The following is a 21,707-nucleotide window of genomic DNA, read 5'->3' on the forward strand; positions in this document are numbered from 1 at the left end:
AGCTCCATAGAACACGCCAATACAATTCAAACACCTGATCAACACACACAATCACTCAGCCCAAAAGACCGTTCACCTAACCCAATGTTCATAAAGCTTATATATTTTTAAAAAGTTACGTACGTGACGCGCACATACGGTCAAGCTATCAAATGTTTAGCAGCCAAGGCTGCATATTCACGGTACCTGGTATTCAGCTGGGAATGACTAAAACAGTAAATAAACACAAGACATATATTTACTCTATTAGCCACAACACAACCAGGCTTATATTTAATATGACACAAATTAATCCTGCATAAAAACACCTACGTCTTTGTTATGCTATCTCCTAGCTCCTATGCTAGCTCCTAGCTCCATAGAACACGCCAATACAATTCAAACACCTGATCAACACACACAATCACTCAGCCCAAAAGACCGTTCACCTAACCCAAGGTTCATAAAGCTTATATATTTCAAAAAAGTTACGTACATACGCAAAAAAAAAGTTGCGCACATACAGTCAAGCGATCAAATGTTTAGAAGCCAAAGCTGCATACTCACGGTAGCACGTCTGCGTCTTTGTCATCCAAATCAAAGTAATCCTGGTAAGAGTCTGTGTTGTCCCAGTTCTCTTCAGGCGTCTGTGTATCGAAGTCAAAAGTCCTCCTGGTTAGAGTCTCTGTTATCCGAGTTCTTCCATCTTGACTGCATCTTTCGGGAATGTAAACAAAGACGCGCCGGCTGTGTACTGTTGTTGCTGACTTCGTTCGAAAAATACGTCCGTTTCGCACTGACAACTTTCTTCTTTGCTTGCTCAGCTTCTTTCTCCATAATGCAATGAACATAATTGCAACAGATTCACGAACACAGATGTCCAGAATACTGTGGAATTATGAAATGAAAACAGAGCTTTTTCGTATTGGCTTCAATGTGGAAGGCATACCCGTGTTCCCCGGGCTACGTCACGCGCATACGTCATCCTCAGAGGCGTTTCGAACCGGAAGTTTAGCGGCAAATTTAAAATGTCACTTTATAAGTTAACCCGGCCGTATTGGCATGTGTTATAATGTTAAGATTTCATCATTGATATATAAACTATCGGACTGCGTGGTCGGTAGTAGAGGGTTTCAGTAGGCCTTTAACGTAAATGACCGCCATAACCACAACACCAGGGGGAGCTCCACTAACCACGTTAAACCCAGATTCCGAACTAACAAAGGTCTTAACTCATTCTCTTTCTATGCCACATCAATGTGGAATGCGCTCCCAACAGGTATAAAAGAAAGGGCATCTCTATCCTCCTTCAAAACCACAATAAAAGTTCACCTCCAGGCAGCTACAACCCTAAACTAACACCCTCCCCGGATTGCTAATAATCAAATGTAAACAATCAAATCAAATGCAGATACTTTGTCTTATGCCTTCTGATCTCTCTCTCTCTCTCTATGTCCACTACTTGCTGTCCATATCCTACCCCCCTCCCCCCTCCACACCCCCGATTGTAATTAATGTAAATAATTCAATGTGATTATCTTGTGTGTTGACTGTATTATGATGATAGTATATATCTGATAGTATATATCTGTATCATGAATCAATTTAAGTGGACCCCGACTCAAACAAGTTGAAAAACTTATTCGGGTGTTACCATTTAGTGGTCAATTGTACGGAATATGTACTTCACTGTGCAACCTACTAATAAAAGTCTCAATCAATCAAAAAAGATACTGACGGCTCCGGACGACAGCGTGAAGGTAGGATATGATTTAATCTTTTTAAATCATCCTAACTACCAACATACAGGCAAAACAACGAAAAGGCAAGTGTGCCTAACACACGTGCAGCTAGGACTTAACAGAAGCTATGGCATGGTACAAGAAAACTTACTTGGTAAAGGCGTGACACAAACAATGAAGCCAAAAAGAATGATTAACAAAGGCAGACTTAAATAGTGATCTCATGATTAGCGACAGGTGTGATCCGAACAAATGAGGCAGGTGAAACTAATGAGTCACCATGGTGACAAAACAAACAAGGAAGCCAAACAGGAACTGGTGGAGTCCAAAACTAACATGTGGAGTCCAAAACTAACAGAACATAACTAAACAAAACATGATCTGGACCAGGATCATGACAGAATGTTTGCAAAGTAAATCTTTGTGGGATGATGTACAATATTGGCTTTTGCCTGACACTCCACACTTGTTTTCTGAAATTAATATTGTTTTAGGGATGTTAAAAAGAAAAAAACAACACAATAATGGGAGTTTTTGTTTTATCCACAAATGTAAGTTTGTAAAAACAAAACCATTCTTCCACAAACAATTCAGCGATTTTCTCTCACTTTAATATTGCATAAAGGTCTGGGTACATATACATATAAAACAATCACAACACAATCATCATATTACAAAAGAGTAATAAAGATCATTACTAAATGGATTATAGAGACCCAACAAATAATTCATAAAGTCACACATTTTAAAATTGTATAAAAGACTGATTCAGATGATGTATAAAGTAAATAATAATATGTTTCCTGAAGTGGTCCAGAAGATGTTTCAGATGTGAACCAGTACATATGTATATCATATAAAGGTGCTAATCTATGGGATCATTAATAATTAGAAATAAAACTATGTAACACTTCAATATTTCAAACACCTATAAAAACACAATTATGAACAAGTCTAAAATTGTCTGATGAATATATATAAACATAAAATGTTTATTGTATGTAAAATATGTCTTGTACAGTTTACTCTCACCTTTTCAGTCAAATTGTTTTGTTCAAACTTTAATAAAAATACACAATGTTGCATATTTATGCATGTACTTGACTGAACAAAGCCCTAATATAAAAAATCTAATCTATAAATGTAGAAGCATATAAAAAAAAATGTTACACAAACAACAATGTCACACATGTTATATGTGCTGATGTTGTTACAAAGTCCAAATTAAAGTCTTGACAGTTGATTTCAAATCCTGCAGTTTCATTTGCTGCTGCTGTTCTCACCAGCACACTTGTGTTTCTTACACTGGTACTTAAAAGAGAATCTTTCACCACACACACTGCAACTCAACACTTTCTCTCCTGTGTGTGTTACAAAAGCTTCTGTTTCAGATTGAACATGAATGTGTTTTTTTTGCCAGTGTGTGTTCTCTTGCGTGTTTTCATATTGACACTATTCGTCAAACCCTTACCACAGACTCAACAGGAAAAAGGTTGTTCAACAGTGTGCGTTCTCATGTGTCTTTTTAAATTATCCTTCAATGAAAAAGATAAGTCACAGATTGAACAAGAAAAAGGTTTTTCACCAGTGTGTGTTCTCATGTGTAATTTCAATTTGCAACTTTGTACAAAACCTTTACCACAAATTGAACAAGTAAATGGTTTTTCACCAGTGTGTGATCTCATGTGTATTTTCAATTTGCCACTTTCTACAAAAACTTTACCACAGATTGAACAGGAAAAAGGTTTTTCACCAGTGTGTGTTCTCATGTGTACTTTCAATTTGCCACCATCTACAAAACCTTTACCACAGATTGAACAAAAAAAAGGTTTTTCACCAGTGTGTGTTCTCATGTGTATTTTCAAAGTGTCATTTTGTACAAAACCTTTACCACAGATTGAACAGGAAAAAGGTTTTTCGCCAGTGTGTGTTCTCATGTGTACTTTCATATTGCTACCTCCTACAAAACCTTTACCACAGATTGAACAGGAAAAAGGTTTTTCGCCAGTGTGTGTTCTCATGTGTACTTTCAAATTGCTACTTTCTACAAAACCTTTACTACAGATTGAACAGATAAAAGATTTTTCTCCAGTGTGTGTTCTCATGTGTACTTTCAAATATAAACTGTCTTTAAAACCTTTACCACAGATTGAACAGGAAAAGGGTTTGTCACCAGTGTGTGTTCTCATGTGTACTTTCAAATTGCTACTTTCTACAAAACCTTTACCACAGATTGAACAGGAAAAGGGTTTTTCACCAGTGTGTGTTCTCATGTGTACTTTCAAATTGCCACTTTCTACAAAACCTTTACTGCAGATTGAACAGATAAAAGGTTTTTCTCCAGTGTGTCTTCTCATGTGTGCTTTCAAATGGTGACTGTGTACAAAACCTTTACTACAGAGTGAACAGGTAAAAGGTTTTTCTCCAGTGTGTGTTCTCATGTGTGTTTTCAGATGACAGTGGTATTTAAAGGTTTTGTCACAGTGAGAACATTTCAAGTGAGTGTTGTCAGTGTGACATGTCTTATCATCTTTAGAGTCTTCATCATCAGTGTCAGAAGAGTATGACGTTGTGTCCTCACTATCTGATAGTGGAGCTAAGAGCTTGTCTGCTTGTGATCCTCCACAGTGGTCTCCATCAGCTTCTGTTGTCATGTGTTGTGTTGAGCTGCTGCTTGGAGGCTCCTCCTCTCTCTTCTCCTCACTTTCACCTTTGACCTCATCATCTTCACTCTTCACAGGGACACCAGTCACTGGGAACTCCACCAGTCCTTCAAAATGATCTCCCTCCTGACTGATGCTGTGTTCCTCCTCTTCCTTTTTAATGTGGGGGGTCAGTGAGTCTTCCTCTTCCTTTTTACAGGGAAGGGTCTGTGTCAAAGAGGAAAAGGAGACGCCAGAGGGTCCGTGGCGTCTGGTCTTCCTCTTTGATGGATCCTCCTTCACCATCCTGAAGCTACACTCCTGTTTTTCAGGCAGAAGTTGTTCTTCACAGACGTCTGCAGGACACAAAATAACAAACATGCTTGAGAAATGTCCAGATTTGCTCAGTCACATGAGGCATTCAACACAAAATGACAAACATGCTTGACAAATGTCCAGATTTGCTCAGTCACATGAGGCATTCAGTATGTTTACATATACTTAAAAAAATCAAGTTATTATATGAATTGGCCTGAAAACAAACACACTGCTCTTTACAACATTTAAGTTGGCGGCGCGCACAATTGCTGCGGCTCATGGCTCTCCTCTTCAGTGTTATTCTTCATTGTTTTTCTACTTCTTTCTTACCTGTGCTTTCACTATCGGTTCTGTGTATACTCAGTACACCCGCTAGACACTTTTAGATATCGGCGTCCAATACTAGATAGCAGTCTCCAGAGACTTTCACTACACGCACGACATCCCAGAAGACGGGCTCTCCGTGAATTGTTATCGGGTCTGGGAGGCGGCGCAGTCGGAGAAGGGAGAGGAAGCAGAAACGGGGCTGCAGGGCCGGTGTTATGCTAAGGCTAAAGAAACAACCACACAAGCCACCTCTACCGAGCCTGTTTCTCTGCAATGCCAGATCCCTGGTGCATAAAACGGACGACCTGGAATTACAACTCGCTGGAAATCGCTATGTTCGTGACTGCTGTGTTTTGGTCATCACTGAAAAGTGGCTTCACCCGAGGATCTCCGATGCTAGCCTGCAGCTAGCAGGCCGCACTTTGCTCCGCTGGGACAGAACTGTGAACTCCGGTAAGAGCAGAGGAGGGGGTCTCTGTGTTTATGTGCATGATAACTGCTGTAACAACGGGACAATCATAGACCAACACTGTTCCCTAGACCTCGAGCACATGTCTGTAAGATGCCAGTCTTTTTTTACAGCAAGAGAGCTAACTGTAGTGATCGTCACGGCTGTTTACATCCCACCCGACGCCAACGTGAACACAGTGCTCTCTCTCCTGCTGAACACTGTAAACGAACAGCAGCGGGTCCACCCGGATGGTGTTCACATTATTGCAGGGGACTTTAATCATCATCATCATCATAGCAGTCTGTCGGGCGCGACAATGACTGTTTCATTTCGGTCGGATCATAGTCCTCCACCCAGCCCGGTCTTTTGCCTTCAGCTGCCAGGTTGCAGTGTCGATCGTCAGTATCCTCAAATTCCGTTTAACGGTGTCCTTGTACCGTAGCCTTGGCCTCCCTCGGTTTCGTTTCCCTTCCTCCAGCTGTGAGTAGAGCAGATGCAGAGGGAGCCGCTCGTGACTCATTCTCTCTACATGCCCGACCCATCTCAGGTTCCTTTGGATTAAGATGTCATCCATCGATGGCAGTCCAGCACAACTTAAGACCTCTGTGTTCGGGATTTTGTCTCTCCAGGAGATGTCCATGATGGTCCGAAGGTGGCGCATCATGTAGGCGTGAAGTTTTCTGCCTTGCAACCTGTAGAGGGTCCAAGTTTCAGCACCGTACAAAAGTGTAGCTAGCACAGTTGCTCTGTACACCTTGCACTTGACGCAAATAGAGACATGCCTGTTTTTCCAGAGTCTTTCCCTTAATTTCCCAAACACAGCACTCGCTCTCCCCATCCTCAGTTTGATCTCATCATCAAGCTTGGCATTTTCTGTCAATGTGCTTCAGAGGTACTTGAATGTCCGGCATTGCAAAGTGGGTCTCCCATGACACAGACCTCCCCTGGTAGGGAGGATGTGGGCTCATACTTGGGTGGCTGGTACAAGCATTTCGTCTTCTTGATGTTTATTTTGAGGCTGAACTGACTAGCTGTTGCTGCAAACTTGTTCACAAGATCTTGTATGTCTTCTACATTGTGCGCAACTATAGCACTGTCGTCCGCAAACAGCAAATCTCTCACAACCTTTACTGTTGTCTTGCTCTTCGCTCGAAGGTGAGCAACTTTGAACAGATCTGCATCTGTTTTTGTCCGGACCAGACCCTCTTTGTTGTGTCCTTGAAAGCAACCTCGAGCATGGCTGATAGGTAGAGTGAGAACAGGGTTGGTGCTAGAACACAGCACTGCTTCACTCCGTTGCTGATTGGGAAGTCCTTCGAGACAGATCCACCCAGTGCCACATTTGCCTGCATGTCCGTATGAAGCGCCTCAATAAGCTCAACAAACTTGTCTGTACATCCGTACTTCTTGAGAACTTGCCACAATCCTTGCCTTGAAACCGTGTCGAAAGCTTTACTGAAGTCAATGAAGACCACATAGAGCGGCATGTTCTGCTCAATACACTTTTCCTGCACTTGTTTCAGACAAAAGATCATGTCCATTGTGCTCCTTCCTTGTCTGAAGCCACATTGAGTTTCTGGAAGTACCTCTGGTGAGATCTGTTCATTCAACCTATTCAGAAGCATTCTTGAGAATATTTTACTGACAATGGCTAAGAGTAAGATGCCTCGATAATTCCCACACTCTCTTCTGTCTCCTTTCTTGAACAGTGGTACAATGCTGGCATCCTTCCACTCCTGGGGTATCTGATGAGTTACCCAAATATCTTTGATCATCTTATGCAGACAGGTCAACAACTGGGCACCCCCAGACTTCCACACTTCAGTTGGAATGCCGTCACGACCTGGGGCTTTGTCTTCCTGCATTGTGTTGATTGCTCTTGTTAATTCGGAGATATCAGGCGGCTCATCCAGGCTCTCTACTACCGGGCGCTGTGCTATAGCATACGTGGCTTCCTCTGCTAAATCTCCAGGGTGGTTCAGCAGTTCCTCAAAATGATATGCAAATCTGTCCAAGATCTTGTCCTTTTCCTGCACGACTGTCTTGCTGTCACGTTCTTTCAGCTGGATCAACCTTCTGGATGTTGGGCCATATACTTCTCTCAGGCCTGTGAAGAAGGTTTTCATATCATTCCTATCGGCGGCAAACTGCAGCTCTTCTGCCTGTCTTTCCCACCAGTCAGATTTCATTTCTCTGGTGTATCTCTGTAGTTCACTTTGGGCTCTGCTGTAAGCATGCTTTTTGGATCTTGTGTTGCACTGCAGCCTCTCCTGCCTAGCTTTGTTCCTGGTTACCAGCAACTCCTGCAGATGTTCATCCCGAACATCGAACCAATCCTGATGTTTCCTCTTCGGGTGGCCCAATATATTGCAGGCTGTGTTGTACACAGTTTCCCTCATTGCATCCCATTTTGTCATACAAGTCCAACCCTGCTGTCATCCTGTCCCATTCTCGCAAACTACAATTCATTTCCTCAGCCAGCTCTACTCTCTTCCCATGAACTTTCAGTGCACCAGTATCCAGCTAGCGTGGGGGTTTTGTCCCTGTCTTGTGACAATACTTCCGCCTTTAAAGCTTCAGTTTCGTTCTCAACATTACATGATTCGTGCCACAGTCAGCGCCCCTCATCGCTCTGGTGTCCAGCACTTCTCTCAGGTCCTGTTGTCTCACTATGGTGTAGTCCAGCAGATGCCAGTGTTTGGATCTTGGATGCATCTAGGTCTTCTTGTGTGATTCTTTGTGCTTGAATACGGTGTTAGTTATAACAGGGCTATGTTCTGAACATAGTGCGAGCAAGAATTTGCCATTTGTGTTGCACTTGCCGACCCCATGGCTACAGAGGACGCCTTTCCATTTCTTGTTGTCCGAGCCGACTCTGGCGTTGAAATCACCCACTAGGATCAGTCTGTCATCTGTTGGGACCGATTTTATAGTCTCACGGAGATCACTGTAGAACCTCTCTTTTGCCTCTACTGGATTTGTCATAGTAGGGGCATACACACTGATGAAAGTGGCATACAGCTTCTTCTGTAGTGGGAGCCTCATTGTCATAATCCTGTCGCTAATCGGTATGGGATCTTGGTCCAGCATGGTGGCTATTTCCTTCTTGACTGCGAGTCCAACTCCTGCCTCTCGCCTGTCCTCAGCAGTCTTTCCACTCCAGAAGAATACATATCCCTGATCTTCCAGAGAGTTGTAACCAGGTAATCTAGTCTCACTGAGTGCGGCGATGTCTATATTATACTTGGTCAGCTCTAGAGCTACGAGTGCGGTCTGACGTTCTGGGCGCTCAGCTGATATTCTGTCCATCAGAGGGCGTACATTCCACTCTGCTAAGCACAATGTTGTCGATATACTCTTACTGGTTTCTCTTCCTGTTGTTCTTTGTCTTCGTCTTTGTCTTTCTCCTGACTCACTTTCCACTGTCTGCCGGAGTGTGAACAGATCAGCGCGGAACTTGGTAACCCGGGCGACGTCCGAGCCGGTATGGAATCTATTTCTCCTGACCATTTTCATGAAACTGCTTGCAAGAGGTTTCAAGTACTGCTAGCTTTTGCGGGACTAACAGCACATACTTGGCGAATCAAGGTTTCTCAGGGGCAAGGCCAGGCCGAGACAGACTGATTCCACGACTTGTTGCAGCGACTGACCAGATGATAGGTGTGTCTATGTCTGCTCTTGTGTAGAGTATGTCGCTATGCTCTGACTGGCATGGTCCACCACAGACCTTGTGGCAGTAGCATCATTGGAACTGCCAGGATGTCCAGCCTCACCCAGAAGCCATGATTTGTCTTCGGGGTTGACTCCCTTAGCCTTTGGTCAACCAAGACCTTAACCACAAGGCAGCGGTACACACGTCGTAACCCTGAGGAGGGAGGCTACCAGGTGCTACACCTTGCCCAAGGGTGACCTGGGATTTTCTGTCGGGGTTGTCCATCCCCTAGCCTTTGGTCAACCAAGACCTGCCCGCAAGGCAGCGGTGACTCATGGAGGGCGGGGTCGTCAGAGCCCGTGCAGTAACCAAACTGCCCACTGCCCACAGGGGCAGGGGACTTTAATAAGGCCAACTTAAAGACTGTACTGCCAAATATTTACCAACATGTAAAGTGTTCTACTAGGGGAGAGAACATTTAGGATCATGTTTACACCAATATCAGGCACGCATACAGAACCACACCTCTCCCCCATCTCGGCCAGTCATACCATCTTTCCCTCCTGCTCTCTCCAGCCTACTCCCCCCTCAGACGCAGAGTCAGACCCACCATAAAAACAGTTACAACCTGGCCTGAAAATGCTCTGTCAGACCTACAGGACTGTTTCAGCCAAACACACTGGGACTTACACAGGAACTGTACTGGACTATATCAAGTTCTGCATTGGGAATGTGACTGTCGATAAAATCATTCAGGTTTTCCCTAACCGGAAGCCTTGGATGACCAGCCAGGTCTGCTCACTCCTCAGGGCCCGCGACGCTGCTTTTAGGTCAGGTGACAGAGCTCTGTACAGGGCTGCTCGAGCTGGACTCAAGAAAGGAATCAAAAAAGCTAAGGCGGACCACAGGATGAATAGAGTCCCACCTGTCCAGCAACAACTCACAAGAGGTGTGGCGGGGCATACACCACATCACCAACTTCAGAGGCTGTGATGTATCAACAGCAGACCTGAGTGCGCCGCCATCAGAGGAGCTAAATAGCTTCTTTGCTCGCTTCGAGACACCACGGCAGCACTCATCTGTTCCAGCCATGCCCCCAACCCCACCAGACTCCTCCACCACCCCACTGACTGTACAGGAGCATGATGTCAGAGGGGTGCTCCTGGCAGTGAACCCCAGGAAAGCTGCTGGCCCAGACGGAGTTCCTGGTAGGGTGCTCAGAGCGTGCGCCCACCAGCTCACCTCCACCTCTATCAGGATCTTCAATCTTTCCCTGGCCCAGGCCGGGGCTTCCTGAAATCAGCGATAAAAATCCCGGTGCTGAAGAAGTCTCCCGTCACCACCCTGAATGATTACGGCCCAGTTACTGATGTATAAACTTGGAGAAAAGATTAGGTTGTTTACAGTGTAAATCTGTATTCTGTATTGTTGTCTCTGCTATGGCGCCATCTTGTGGCCGAGTTCGCTCACTGCGAGTGCTGTGGGTTGAAATTGTATTTCCTTTTGCTCCGTGCCTTGAATCCGAAGTATGGTTTCTTCATTGATCTCACCAAGCAATGTTTGCAAGTGTAACTGGGGATTTCCACTGGATGTGGAACGGCGGCGCCGCGGCGACAGACTCGTTTCGCTTTTTGTTTTCAAGTCAATGTGTCAGTTTCCACCGCCTGGCTTCTATATTTAGTGGTCGACACAACAAGGCGGTTCAATTGAGCTAAAATCTGCTCGTGTGGAACAGGAAGTCATGTATAAACACAAAATAAATGTTCAAGTTTACTTTCAAAGTAGAATATTCTGTTTAAGGCGGATGGTATTCTACACTTTGAAAAGTCCTAATGGACATGAAGTCAACTTGTCAAAAGGTTTTCAGACCTAATTTCACCTCCTTGACACAAATGAACAAAGACATGCTGATTCTACAAACCCCATTTCCGTATAAGTTGGGAAATTGTGTTAGATGTAAATATAAACGGAATACATTTCCATATAAGTTGGGAAATTGTGTTATATGTAAATATAAACGGAATACAATGATTTGCAAATCATTTTCAACCCATATTCAGTTAAATATGCTACAAAGACAACATATTTGATGTTCAAACTGATGAACTTTTTTTTTTGCAAATAATCGTTAACTTTAGAATTTGATGCCAGCAACACGTGACAAAGAAGTTGGGAAAGGTGGCAATAAATACTGATAAAGTTGAGGAATGCTCATCAAACACTTATTTGGAACATCCCACAGGTGAACAGGCAAATTGGGAACAGGTGGGTGCCATGATTGGGTATAAAAGTAGATTCAATGAAATGCTCAGTCATTCACGAACGAGGATGGGGCGAGGGTCACCAATATGTCAACAAATGCGTGAGCAAATTTGTTGAACAGTTTAAGAAAAACCTTTTTCAACCAGCTATTGCAAGGAATTTAGGGATTTCACCATCTACTGTCCGTAATATCATCAAAGGGTTCAGAGAATCTGGAAAAATCACTGCACGTAAGCAGCTAAGCCCGTGACCTTCCATCCTTCAGGCTGTACTGCATCAACAAGCGACATCAGTGTGTAAAGGATATCACCACATGGGCTCAGGAACACTTCAGAAACCCACTGTCAGTAACTACAGTTGGTCGCTACATCTGTAAGTGCAAGTTAAAACTCTCCTATGCGAGGCAAAAACAGTTTATCAACAACACCCAGAAACGCAGTCGGCTTCGCTGGGCCTGAGCTCATCTAAGATGGACTGATACAAAGTGGAAAAGTGTTCTGTGGTCTGATGAGTCCACATTTCAAATTGTTTTTGGAAACTGTGGACGTCGTGTCCTCTGGACCAAAGAAGAAAAGAACCATCCGGATTGTTATAGGCGCAAAGTTGAAAAGCCAGCATCTGTGATGGTATGGGGGTGTATTAGTGCCAAAGACATGAGTAACTTACACATCTGTGAAGGCGCCCTTAATGCTGAAAGGTACATACAGGTTTTGGAGCAACATATGTTGCCATCCAAGCAACGTTACCATGGACGCCCCTGCTTATTTCAGCAAGACAATGCCAAGCCACGTGTTACATCAACGTGGCTTCATAGTAAAAGAGTGCGGGTACTACACTGGCCTGCCTGTAGTCCAGACCTGTCTCCCATTGAAAATGTGTGGTGCATTATGAAGCCTAAAATAGCACAATGGAGACCCCCGGACTGTTGAACAACTTAAGCTGTACATCAAGCAAGAATGGGAAAGAATTCCACCTGAGAAGCTTCAAAAATGTGTCTCCTCAGTTCCCAAACGTTTACTGAGTGCTGTTAAAAGGAAAGGCCATGTAACACAGTGGTGAACATGCCCTTTCCCAACTACTTTGGCACGTGTTGCAGCCATGAAATTCTAAGTTAATTATTATTTGCAAAAAAAAAAAAAAAAAGTTTATGAGTTTGAACATCAAATATGTTGTCTTTGTAGTGCATTCAATTGAATATGAGTTGAAAGGATTTGCAAATCATTGTATTCCGTTTATATTCACATCTAACACAATTTCCCAACTCATATGGAAACGGGGTTTGTAAAAGGCCGAAAATTAAAGAATCATATAACAGGCATATCCCGGGCAGCTATATGGGGGCCTGTACTTCAGCGTTGTATTAAAGTTAAAGTACCAATGATTGTGTCACACACATTAGGTGTGGTGAAATGTGTCCTCTGCATTTGACCCATCCCCTTGATAACCCCCTGGGAGGTGAGGGGAGCAGTGGGCCGCAGCGGTGCCGCGCTCGGGAATCATTTTTGGTGATTTAACCTCCAATTCCAACCCTTGATGCAAAAGGACAGGTTCCATCTCCAACATGAAAGAGAGTGTTGCCAACACTACTGCACACTGGAAAACATGTGGAAGAGAATTACAAGTAGCCGAAACAAAGATTGTGAATGACTGACAAGAGGCTCACTTTGTTCATGTAAGTCTACTGTCAAATAAACATGCTCAGGTGCTGAGAGCGATGCACAGAGTGAGACCTCTTAGTCCAATTTAAAATTCACAGACCAAGAAGGAAACACACGGACATAGCAATTTATTGATGATGGCAAGAATTAAGTTATTAGGTTTATTTTCATTTACCGTATTTTTCGGACTTTTTCATGTACCTTAAAATCCTTTCATTTTCTCAAAATTCAACAGTGTGCCTTATAACCCGGTGCGCCTAATGTACGGAATAATTCTAGTTGTGCTTACCAGCCTTGAAGCAATTTTATTTGGTGCACGGTCTAAAGATAAGTGTGACCAGTAGATGGTAGTCACACATAAGAGATACCTGTAGACTGCAATATGACGCCAGGAAACAACACCAAAACTTTAAATGTTCCATTGAAAATAAAGAACATTATACACGGCACTCAAAAATCTGTCCAAATGTTTTAGTACGACTTTGAAGCCGCACCGCTTGATGGATTGTCGGCCCATTACGGCTACCGTAGTCAGAGATACAAGTATTACTATTGGTGTGTGTATAAGGACCACAAAATGGCACCCATTAGCAGTCATATTATCTGGCTTGTCTTACCTTCTGGTACCTGCTGATGTGTATTTCGGATCATAAGTCCTAAAAATTTGCGCACATCCGCAATTGTAGTCTGTGCCGATTCCATAGTCTAACTAAGCTTCTTCTTTTTCTCTATCTTCTTGTTATGGGACATTCATCCTCTGCTGTTGCCATTTCTAATATAAAGTAGTGGAAAATTCTATCTTATATCTGTCAGTGAACTCACCATGAAAGCACTAAAACATACCGGTGTCGTGAGTTTATATTATTCACGCAAGGAACTTTAGTTATTAGAGAGTTCCTGTCGGACGGTTTTCACGGGACACATTTCGGGCGTTGCTGTTGCACTAGTGAGCCACAGATGAGGAGATGCTGCTCCGTTATTGATTGAAGTAAAGTCTGAATGTCATTAAAACAGTTAGCGCCATCTTTTGACACTTCTTCCACTCCCGTCGTTGCATGCTACACCGCTAAAACAAAGATGACGGGGAAAAGACGCTGTCGAAGATGAGCCAAGTAAATAAGATCGCCCACAAAACGGCGCATCCTGAAGCGACTGTCAGAAAGCGGCTTGAAGATAATCTGTAAAACATCATCTATGCAACATTTTGACCAAAGAACCACCATCACATGTTATGTAGACCACAAGGAAGTATTTTATATTCAGAAAAAAAATAATATGACCCCCTTAAAGCGACTTAAAGGCCTACTGAAATTAATTTTTTTTATTTAAACGGGGATAGCAGATCCATTCTATGTGTCATACTTGATCATTTCGCGATATTGCCATATTTTTGCTGAAAGGATTTAGTAGAGAAAATCGACGATAAAGTTCGCAACTTTTGCTCGCTGATAAAAAAAACCTTGCCCCTACCGGAAGTAGCGTGACGTCACAAGCGGTAGTGCTGCTCACAATTCCCCGTTGTTTACAATGGAGCGAGAGATATTAGGAGCGAGAAAGTGACGATTTCCCCATTAATTTGAGCGAGGATGAAAGATTCGTGGATGAGGAATGTTAGAGTGACGGACTAGAATGCAGTTCAAGAGATATCTTTTTTCGCTCTGACCGTAACTTAGGTACAAGCTGGCTCATTGGAATCCACACTCTCTCCTTTTTCTATTGTGGATCACGGATTTGTATTTTAAACCACCTCGGATACTATATCCGCTTGAAAATGAGAGTCGAGGAGGCGAAATGGACATTCACAGTGACTTTTATCTCCACGAAAATACATCGACGAAGCTCTTTAGCATGAGCTAACGTGATAGCATCTGTCTCAAATGCAGATAGAAACAAAATAAATAAATCCCTGACTGGAAGGATAGACAGAAAATCAACAATACTATTAAACCATGGACCTTTTCCAGCCTGGCAGAGCTTAACAATGCTGTTGCTAACGACGCCATTGAAGCTAACTTAGCAACGGGACCTCACAGAGCTATGATAAAAACATTAGCGCTCCACCTACGCCAGCCAGCCCTGATCTGCTCATCAACACCCGTGCTCACCTGCGTTCCAGTGATCGACGGAAGGACGAAGGACTTCACCCGATCATCCGTGCGGTCGGCGGCTAGCGTCGGCTAGCACGTCTGCTATCCAAGTCAAAGTCCTCCTGGTTGTGTTGCTGCAGCCAGCCGCTAATACACCGATCCCACCTACAGCTTTTTTCTTTGCAGTCTTCATTGTTCATTAAACAAATTGCAAAAGATTTACCAACACAGATGTCCAGAATACTGTGGAATTTTGAGATGAAAACAGAGCTTTTTTGTATTGGATTCAAAGGTGTACCAATACTTCCGTTTAACTAGTGACGTCACTCGCATACATCATCATACATAGACGTTTTCAAGCGGAAGTTTAGCGGGAAATTTAAAATTGCACTTTATAAGTTAACCCATCCGTATTGGCATGTGTTGCAATGTTAAGATTTCATCATTGATATATAAACTATCAGACTGCGTGGTCGGTAGTAGTGGCTTTCAGTAGGCCTTTAAAATCCGATGCGCCTTTTAAATAAAAATAAACCTGACTAGACCTGCTCATCGGCAGTGCGCCTTATAAATTTCCTTTATGGATCATTAAAGTTTGTCTAAGTCTAAGCCTAATCCGTTACGCCCTATGGTCCGGAAAATACGCTACATTAAAGGCCTACTGAAAGCCACTACTACCGACCACGCAGTCTGATAGTTTATATATCAATGATGAAATCTTAACATTGCAACACATGCCAATACGGCCGGGTTAACTTATAAAGTGACATTTTAAATCTCCCGGGAAATATCCGGCTGAAACGTCGCGGTATGATGACGTATGCGCGTGACGTAGTCAGTTTAACGGAAGTTATGGTACCCCGTAGAATCCTATACAAAAAGCTCTGTTTTCATTTCATAATTCCACAGTATTCTGGACATCTTTTGCAATTTGTTTAATGAACAATGAAGGCTGCAAAGAAGAAAGTTGTAGGTGGGATCGGTGTATTAGCAGCGGACTACAGCAACACAACCAGGAGGACTTTGTTGGAGAGCAGACGCGCTAGCCACGCGCTAGCCGCGACCTCACCTTGACTTCCTACGTCTCCGGGCCGCCAAACGCATCGGGTGAAGTCCTTCGTCCTTCCGTTGATCGCTGGAACGCAGGTGAGCACGGGTGTTGATGAGCAGATGAGGGCTGGCTGGCGTAGGTGGAGAGCTAATGTTTTTAGCATAGCTCTGTAAGGTCCGGTTGCTAAGTTAGCTTCAATGGCGTCGTTAGCACAGCATTGTTAACCTTCGCCAGCCTGGAAAGCATTAAAAGTGTAGTTACATGTCCATGGTTTAATAGTATTGTTGATTTTCTATCTATCCTTCCAGTCAGGGGTTTATTTTTTTTGTTTCTATATGCAGTTAAAGCACGACGCTATCACGTTAGCTCGTAGCTAAAGCGTTTCGCCGATGTATTGTCGTGGAGATAAAAGGCACTGTGAATGTCCATTTCGCGTTCTCGACTCTCATTTTCAAGAGGATATAGTATCCGAGGTGGTTTGAAATACAAATCCGTGATCCACAATAGAAAAAGGAGAGAGTGTGTAATCCAATGAGTCAGCTTGTACCTAAGTTACGGTCAGAGCGAAAACAAATATGTATTTCACTGCATTCTAGTCCGTCACTCTAACGTTCCTCGTCCACGAATCTTTCATCCTCGCTCAAATTAATGGGGTAATGGTCCGAATAGCTCTAGCTGCGTTGAAAACAATAGGAAAATATGAGGGAGTAAACAACTGACAACGTCACGCTACTTCCGGTAGGGGAAAGGTTTTTTTTTATCAGAGACCAAAAGTTGCGAACTTTATCGACGTTGTTCTCTACTAAATCCTTTCAGCAAAAATATGGCAATATCGCAAAATGATCAAGTATGACACATAGAATGGATCTGCTATTCCGGTTTGAATAAAAAATTTTCATTTCAGTAGGCCTTTAAAATTCAGCATTGTATTAAACTGACTTGTTCCATCTCCAACATGAACACTAACACTACTAACACAGGAAAACATGTGGAGGAGAATTGCAAGTAGCCAAAACAAACATTGTGAATGACTGAGAGGAGGCTCACTTTGTTCATGTAAGTTTACTGTGGAATTAACATGCTCAGGTGCTGAGAGTGATGCACAGAGTGAGACCTCTTAGTCCAGTTTAAAATCCAGAGACCAAGAAGGAAACACACTGACATAGCAATGTATTGATGACAGCAAGAATTAAGTTATTAGGTTTATTTTCATTTATATCGGTTCCAGCCTACGATTGCATGAATATTTGAATGCCTCTGGACATTGTATTTAATTATTTTTAATACCATTTAAGGCCTTAATTTAGGCAAAGTCCATTCAATGACTTTTAATGCTTTTTAATGACCCACAGAAACCCTGTTGAAGCTCTTAAATTTAAACAAATGTGGACCGATCCATACAAAAATCGACAGTAACAATACCAAGTATAATATCATTATAAGGTCGATACAGCGGTTTGATCGATATTATGTATTATATATATTTTGTTGATTTTGTTATTGTTTACAAACTCAGTAAAAAGGAAAACTTTCAGGGCATAAACCAAATGATTTAATTCAGAGACATATTTAAATAATAAATTGATATTCTAACACCACCATCCTGTGTTTTTGTCTGATTATGATTGCGAACAAAAATTGAATTATTCACTTATCTTGAAAAATGTTAATATCAATATCTACATTGGTATGACTGATACTGACCCTGACTGTAATTACTTGGTACTGGATCGATACCTACATATGTAGTATCACCCAAAACTAAAGTATCAAACAACAAAACAAGTGATTATTATTTTAACAAAAGAGAAGAATAAGTGATTATTACATTTTAACAGAAGTGTAGATAGAAACACGTTACATTAGAAAGTTCCTAAATAAAAATATTGTTCATGGAATTATTGAGACATTTCTAGGATGTATTTATGATTTTTATGAGATTTTGATATAATTTTATACATTCTAAGGCCGGCGGGGCTCGGTTGGTAGAGCGGCCGTAACAGCAACTCGACGGTTCCAGGTTTGATCCTAGTCACTGCCGTTGTGTCCTTGGGCAAGGTACTTTACCCACCTGCTCCCAGTGCCACCCACACTGGTTTAAATGTAACTTAGATAATTGGTTTCACTATGTAAAGCGCTCTGAGTCACTAGAGAAAAGCGCTAAATAAATATACTTCACTTCACTTAAAAGGAAACTGCACTTTTTAAATTTATTTTTCCTATCAAGACCACATATTTTTCTTTTTTATGCATTCTAAATAGTAAATAAATGCGATCAAAGGTCTGCTTACAATAGAGGCTATTAGAGTCGCACTATTCTGCCTACAAAGAACTTAAAAAGCATCCAAACACCTCCATTAAGGTTTTATGTACATGCAGTAGCTATATATGTCATTTAGTAACAGGTACATTTCTAAAAACATGTAATATGTACGTATTTTTGCTCATTAGCATATTAATTTCAAAAACGCCTCACAACGTTCGCTTTTTTTTAACATCACTGAATATTACACACTGCAGACTTCATGAGAGCCAACAAACATAATAAAACATTACTTACTGTACAAGGTCTGCTGTCACTATGACGCAGACTGATAGAATCTTGTTATATTCTTGTTTAGATAAAGAATGACTCATAATCGTCGCACGGAAAAGGGGAGTGAAGCCAAGCGTCTTTTTGTGTCCTTCGCCATTGCCGGGTCTAAATTGGCTGTCAAAGGGTACCAACTTGTCAGAGTACGTCCTCATCCTTCTACTATCCAGGTGAGAGACATGATTCATGATCTGGAATAATCTTTCACCAGCACCGAGGTGAGGAAGGAGCTCACCAGCCGGTGATGTCAAAATAGACACACAAGCTATAAATAGTTTGTCTGCGTTAGCACTTATAATAACAATATCACTATTACTTGGTTGGTATTCAAGCCACGAAATGCAAATGGAGTATTGTTGGTGCTTTTTAGATGATTATAGAGGACCTCCCATTGGCTCCATTGCAAGTGGACTTTTATTTACATTTATGAGTTAGAATGTGATTAAAAAATATATATATCCATCGTCATGTCTTTTATAATGATTGTGAACAATAGAAAAAATTCCCCCAAAAAGTGCAGTTCCCCTCTAAATTCCAGTGATTAGATTTAAGACTTGAAGTCTATGAGCATGAAGTGATGAAGCCTACTTGGATGAGAGGACAAACATCTTCTAAGACAAAGTGAACAGTCCAGTTGTGATGGATTGAATGCCCTGAGAATAAAATGATATGTGGATGTTGTGCTTACTTGGACTGTGATGAAGCTGTGAGGACTCAGGTGGTTTGTCTTCATGCTCTTCAGTCTTCACAGAGACAACAGTCAGTGGAAACATGCTGAGATCAGCCTCCTCCTGCCCTAGAAGAGACTCTTCCTCCTGAGTGATCCACACTTCCTCCTCTTCCTCTTTAATGTGGGGCGGCTGTGGATCCTCCTCTTCCTCTTTAATGTGGGGGCGCTGCTGGACGTCTGTTGGGTAAATAAGTAAATAAGATTAAGAGAGAATATATATAGTTTTGGACTGACACTGTTAACACAATGACATTATTTGTGTTCTTTCGTGTGTTGTGTTAAAAGTGTGTCGCAAAACAACCAATAAAAACATGGCAAATACCTCCTTTTGTGTGTGTGACAATCATTGGTACTTTAATCTTTAATCTTGTCCCAGCCACTAAAATTAATTCAAAAGTGAGTACAAAAACAGACTTTGAAATTTGATGGGGGGCAATTTGAAAAGTTTTTATAAGTACGAGGCAGTATTAAATGAGGCATTCTTAACTTCACAGTCACTGATATAAAGTGTGGAAATATGTTATTCTGTATACAGTCCATTACACCTAAAATGTATCTCTTACATTCACCATAATCTTGTATTGACATAGTCATTACCATAACTTCAATATCATTAAAAAATGAGACTACCTATCTTGGCTGCATCGTAGAGACTAATCTCTCCAAAGTAGGATCGCCCTGCTGGCGGGTAGAAATACACTTAAGACTCTAACACAGGGGTGTCAAAGTCAAATGGACGGAGGGCCAAATAAAAAATTTAGCTACAAGCCGAGGGCCGGACTGTTCGAATGTTCATTGAAAAATTTTTAAATGACGCATATAGTCTAGTGAACCTAATTGAACCTACTGAAAACCTAACAAATATATTCCAATATGATCAGATAAATAAAGCAATATTTTCTTATGGCTCTGTCAGTAATCTTTAATTTTCAACAGACACAAAAGACAAATTTCCTTTATATAAAAATCCCCATAACATGAACATTAAATGAAAGAAACCGGTATTCAAGGCACCATCAGTAGCCTATATTTTCTATTTTAGCAAAAGTGGGCTAAATTTACTTCAAAGAAAAAAACAATAATAGCAATTTTCTATCATCCACTCAACTGAAATATTTTTAAAATATAATTAAATTGAAATACAATAAAATAAAGTGCAAAAATCTATAAATCAAAAACAACACTTTGTTTAAGGAGAAGTAACATGCAGTGAAAACAAATATTAAACTTTAACTTTTAAACTTGAATTGAGTAAAAACTCTAAATATGTGATTGCACAGTAATGTTCACATTAAACCCCCCTCCTCCCTCCGTGGGAGGGAGGCGAGTTGGGTGCCCGAAACCCCCCGCTGGTTTCGGCCCGCCCCTTGGCGCGCGTGGCACGGCGGGCTCCGCGACCCGACGGCTGGCCCTCGTGGGTTGACGGCGGGCGCGTCCCGACGGGCCGCGCGTAGGGGTCAAACGCAGAAGTCTCAGGGCCTCGTGGTGAGGGGGTGGCCTGCGGGTTTCGGCCCGCTTGACCCCCCCGCTCCGCTTGGCGCGCGCGGCACATGACGGGTTCCGCTACCGACGCTCGGGCTGCAGCCCGACGGTGGTGCGGGCCCGGCGGTGACGCGCGGTTTGGGGAAACAAAGCAGAAGTCTCAGGGCCTCGGGGCCGGGTTTCGGCCCGCCCCCTTGGCGCGCGTGGCACGGCGGGCTCCGCGACTGACGGCCGGGCTGCAGCCCTTCGGCCGGCAGGCGCGTCCCGGCGGGCCGCTCGCCCCCTTTCGGAACCTTGGACCGGCATCCGCTTGGTGCGTGTAAAAGATCTGCGGTCTAAAAAAAAAAAAAAAAAAAAAAAAAAAAAAAAGATCTGCGGTCTGCGGGCCGGTTCTAATAATAAATCAAGATCATCCCAAGGGCCGTAAAAAACCTTCTCGCGGGCCGGATATGGCCCGCGGGCCTTGACTCTGACATATGTGCTCTAACACAAGCACTTAACCCCACTTTGAGTACAGAGTTCATGTTTGGTACCGTGACGCCTTAAAAGCCCTCATAAACAAACTCCAGACAGCCCAAAACAAAATGATTGGGCTTTTACTCAACCGTCCATCTCGGGCTCACCTTTTTGCCAACCATTTCCTTAACGTGGGGAGGCTCTTGGTCGCCGACAGAGTACATCTTCTTGCAGTTGGTCTGGTGTACAAGATACACCATACCACTAAAATACCTAT

At 42.6% G+C, this 21,707-nt stretch overlaps 1 protein-coding gene across 2 annotated transcripts in view; it reads right to left on the reverse strand.

The window, feature by feature from the left end:
* Positions 1 to 2,358: 2,358 nt before the first annotated feature.
* The window catches only part of LOC133664616 (gastrula zinc finger protein XlCGF57.1-like), a 62,294-nt gene continuing 42,945 nt past the window's right edge, over positions 2,359 to 21,707 (reverse strand). Inside the window, exons 2-3 of one of the 2 annotated variants that reach the window (XM_062069391.1) lie at positions 19,451 to 19,669; positions 2,359 to 4,719 (exon numbers count right to left, since the gene is read on the reverse strand). In XM_062069391.1, coding sequence (XP_061925375.1) covers positions 3,200 to 4,719; positions 19,451 to 19,669 — 1,739 coding nt within the window. In that variant the 3' untranslated portion in view covers positions 2,359 to 3,199. The remainder of the gene's footprint in view (positions 4,720 to 19,450; positions 19,670 to 21,707) is intronic. The other variant, XM_062069390.1, reaches the window with a different exon arrangement.

This window comes from Entelurus aequoreus, linkage group LG14, assembly GCF_033978785.1.
Source record: "Entelurus aequoreus isolate RoL-2023_Sb linkage group LG14, RoL_Eaeq_v1.1, whole genome shotgun sequence".
Classification (NCBI taxonomy): Eukaryota; Metazoa; Chordata; class Actinopteri; order Syngnathiformes; family Syngnathidae; genus Entelurus; species Entelurus aequoreus.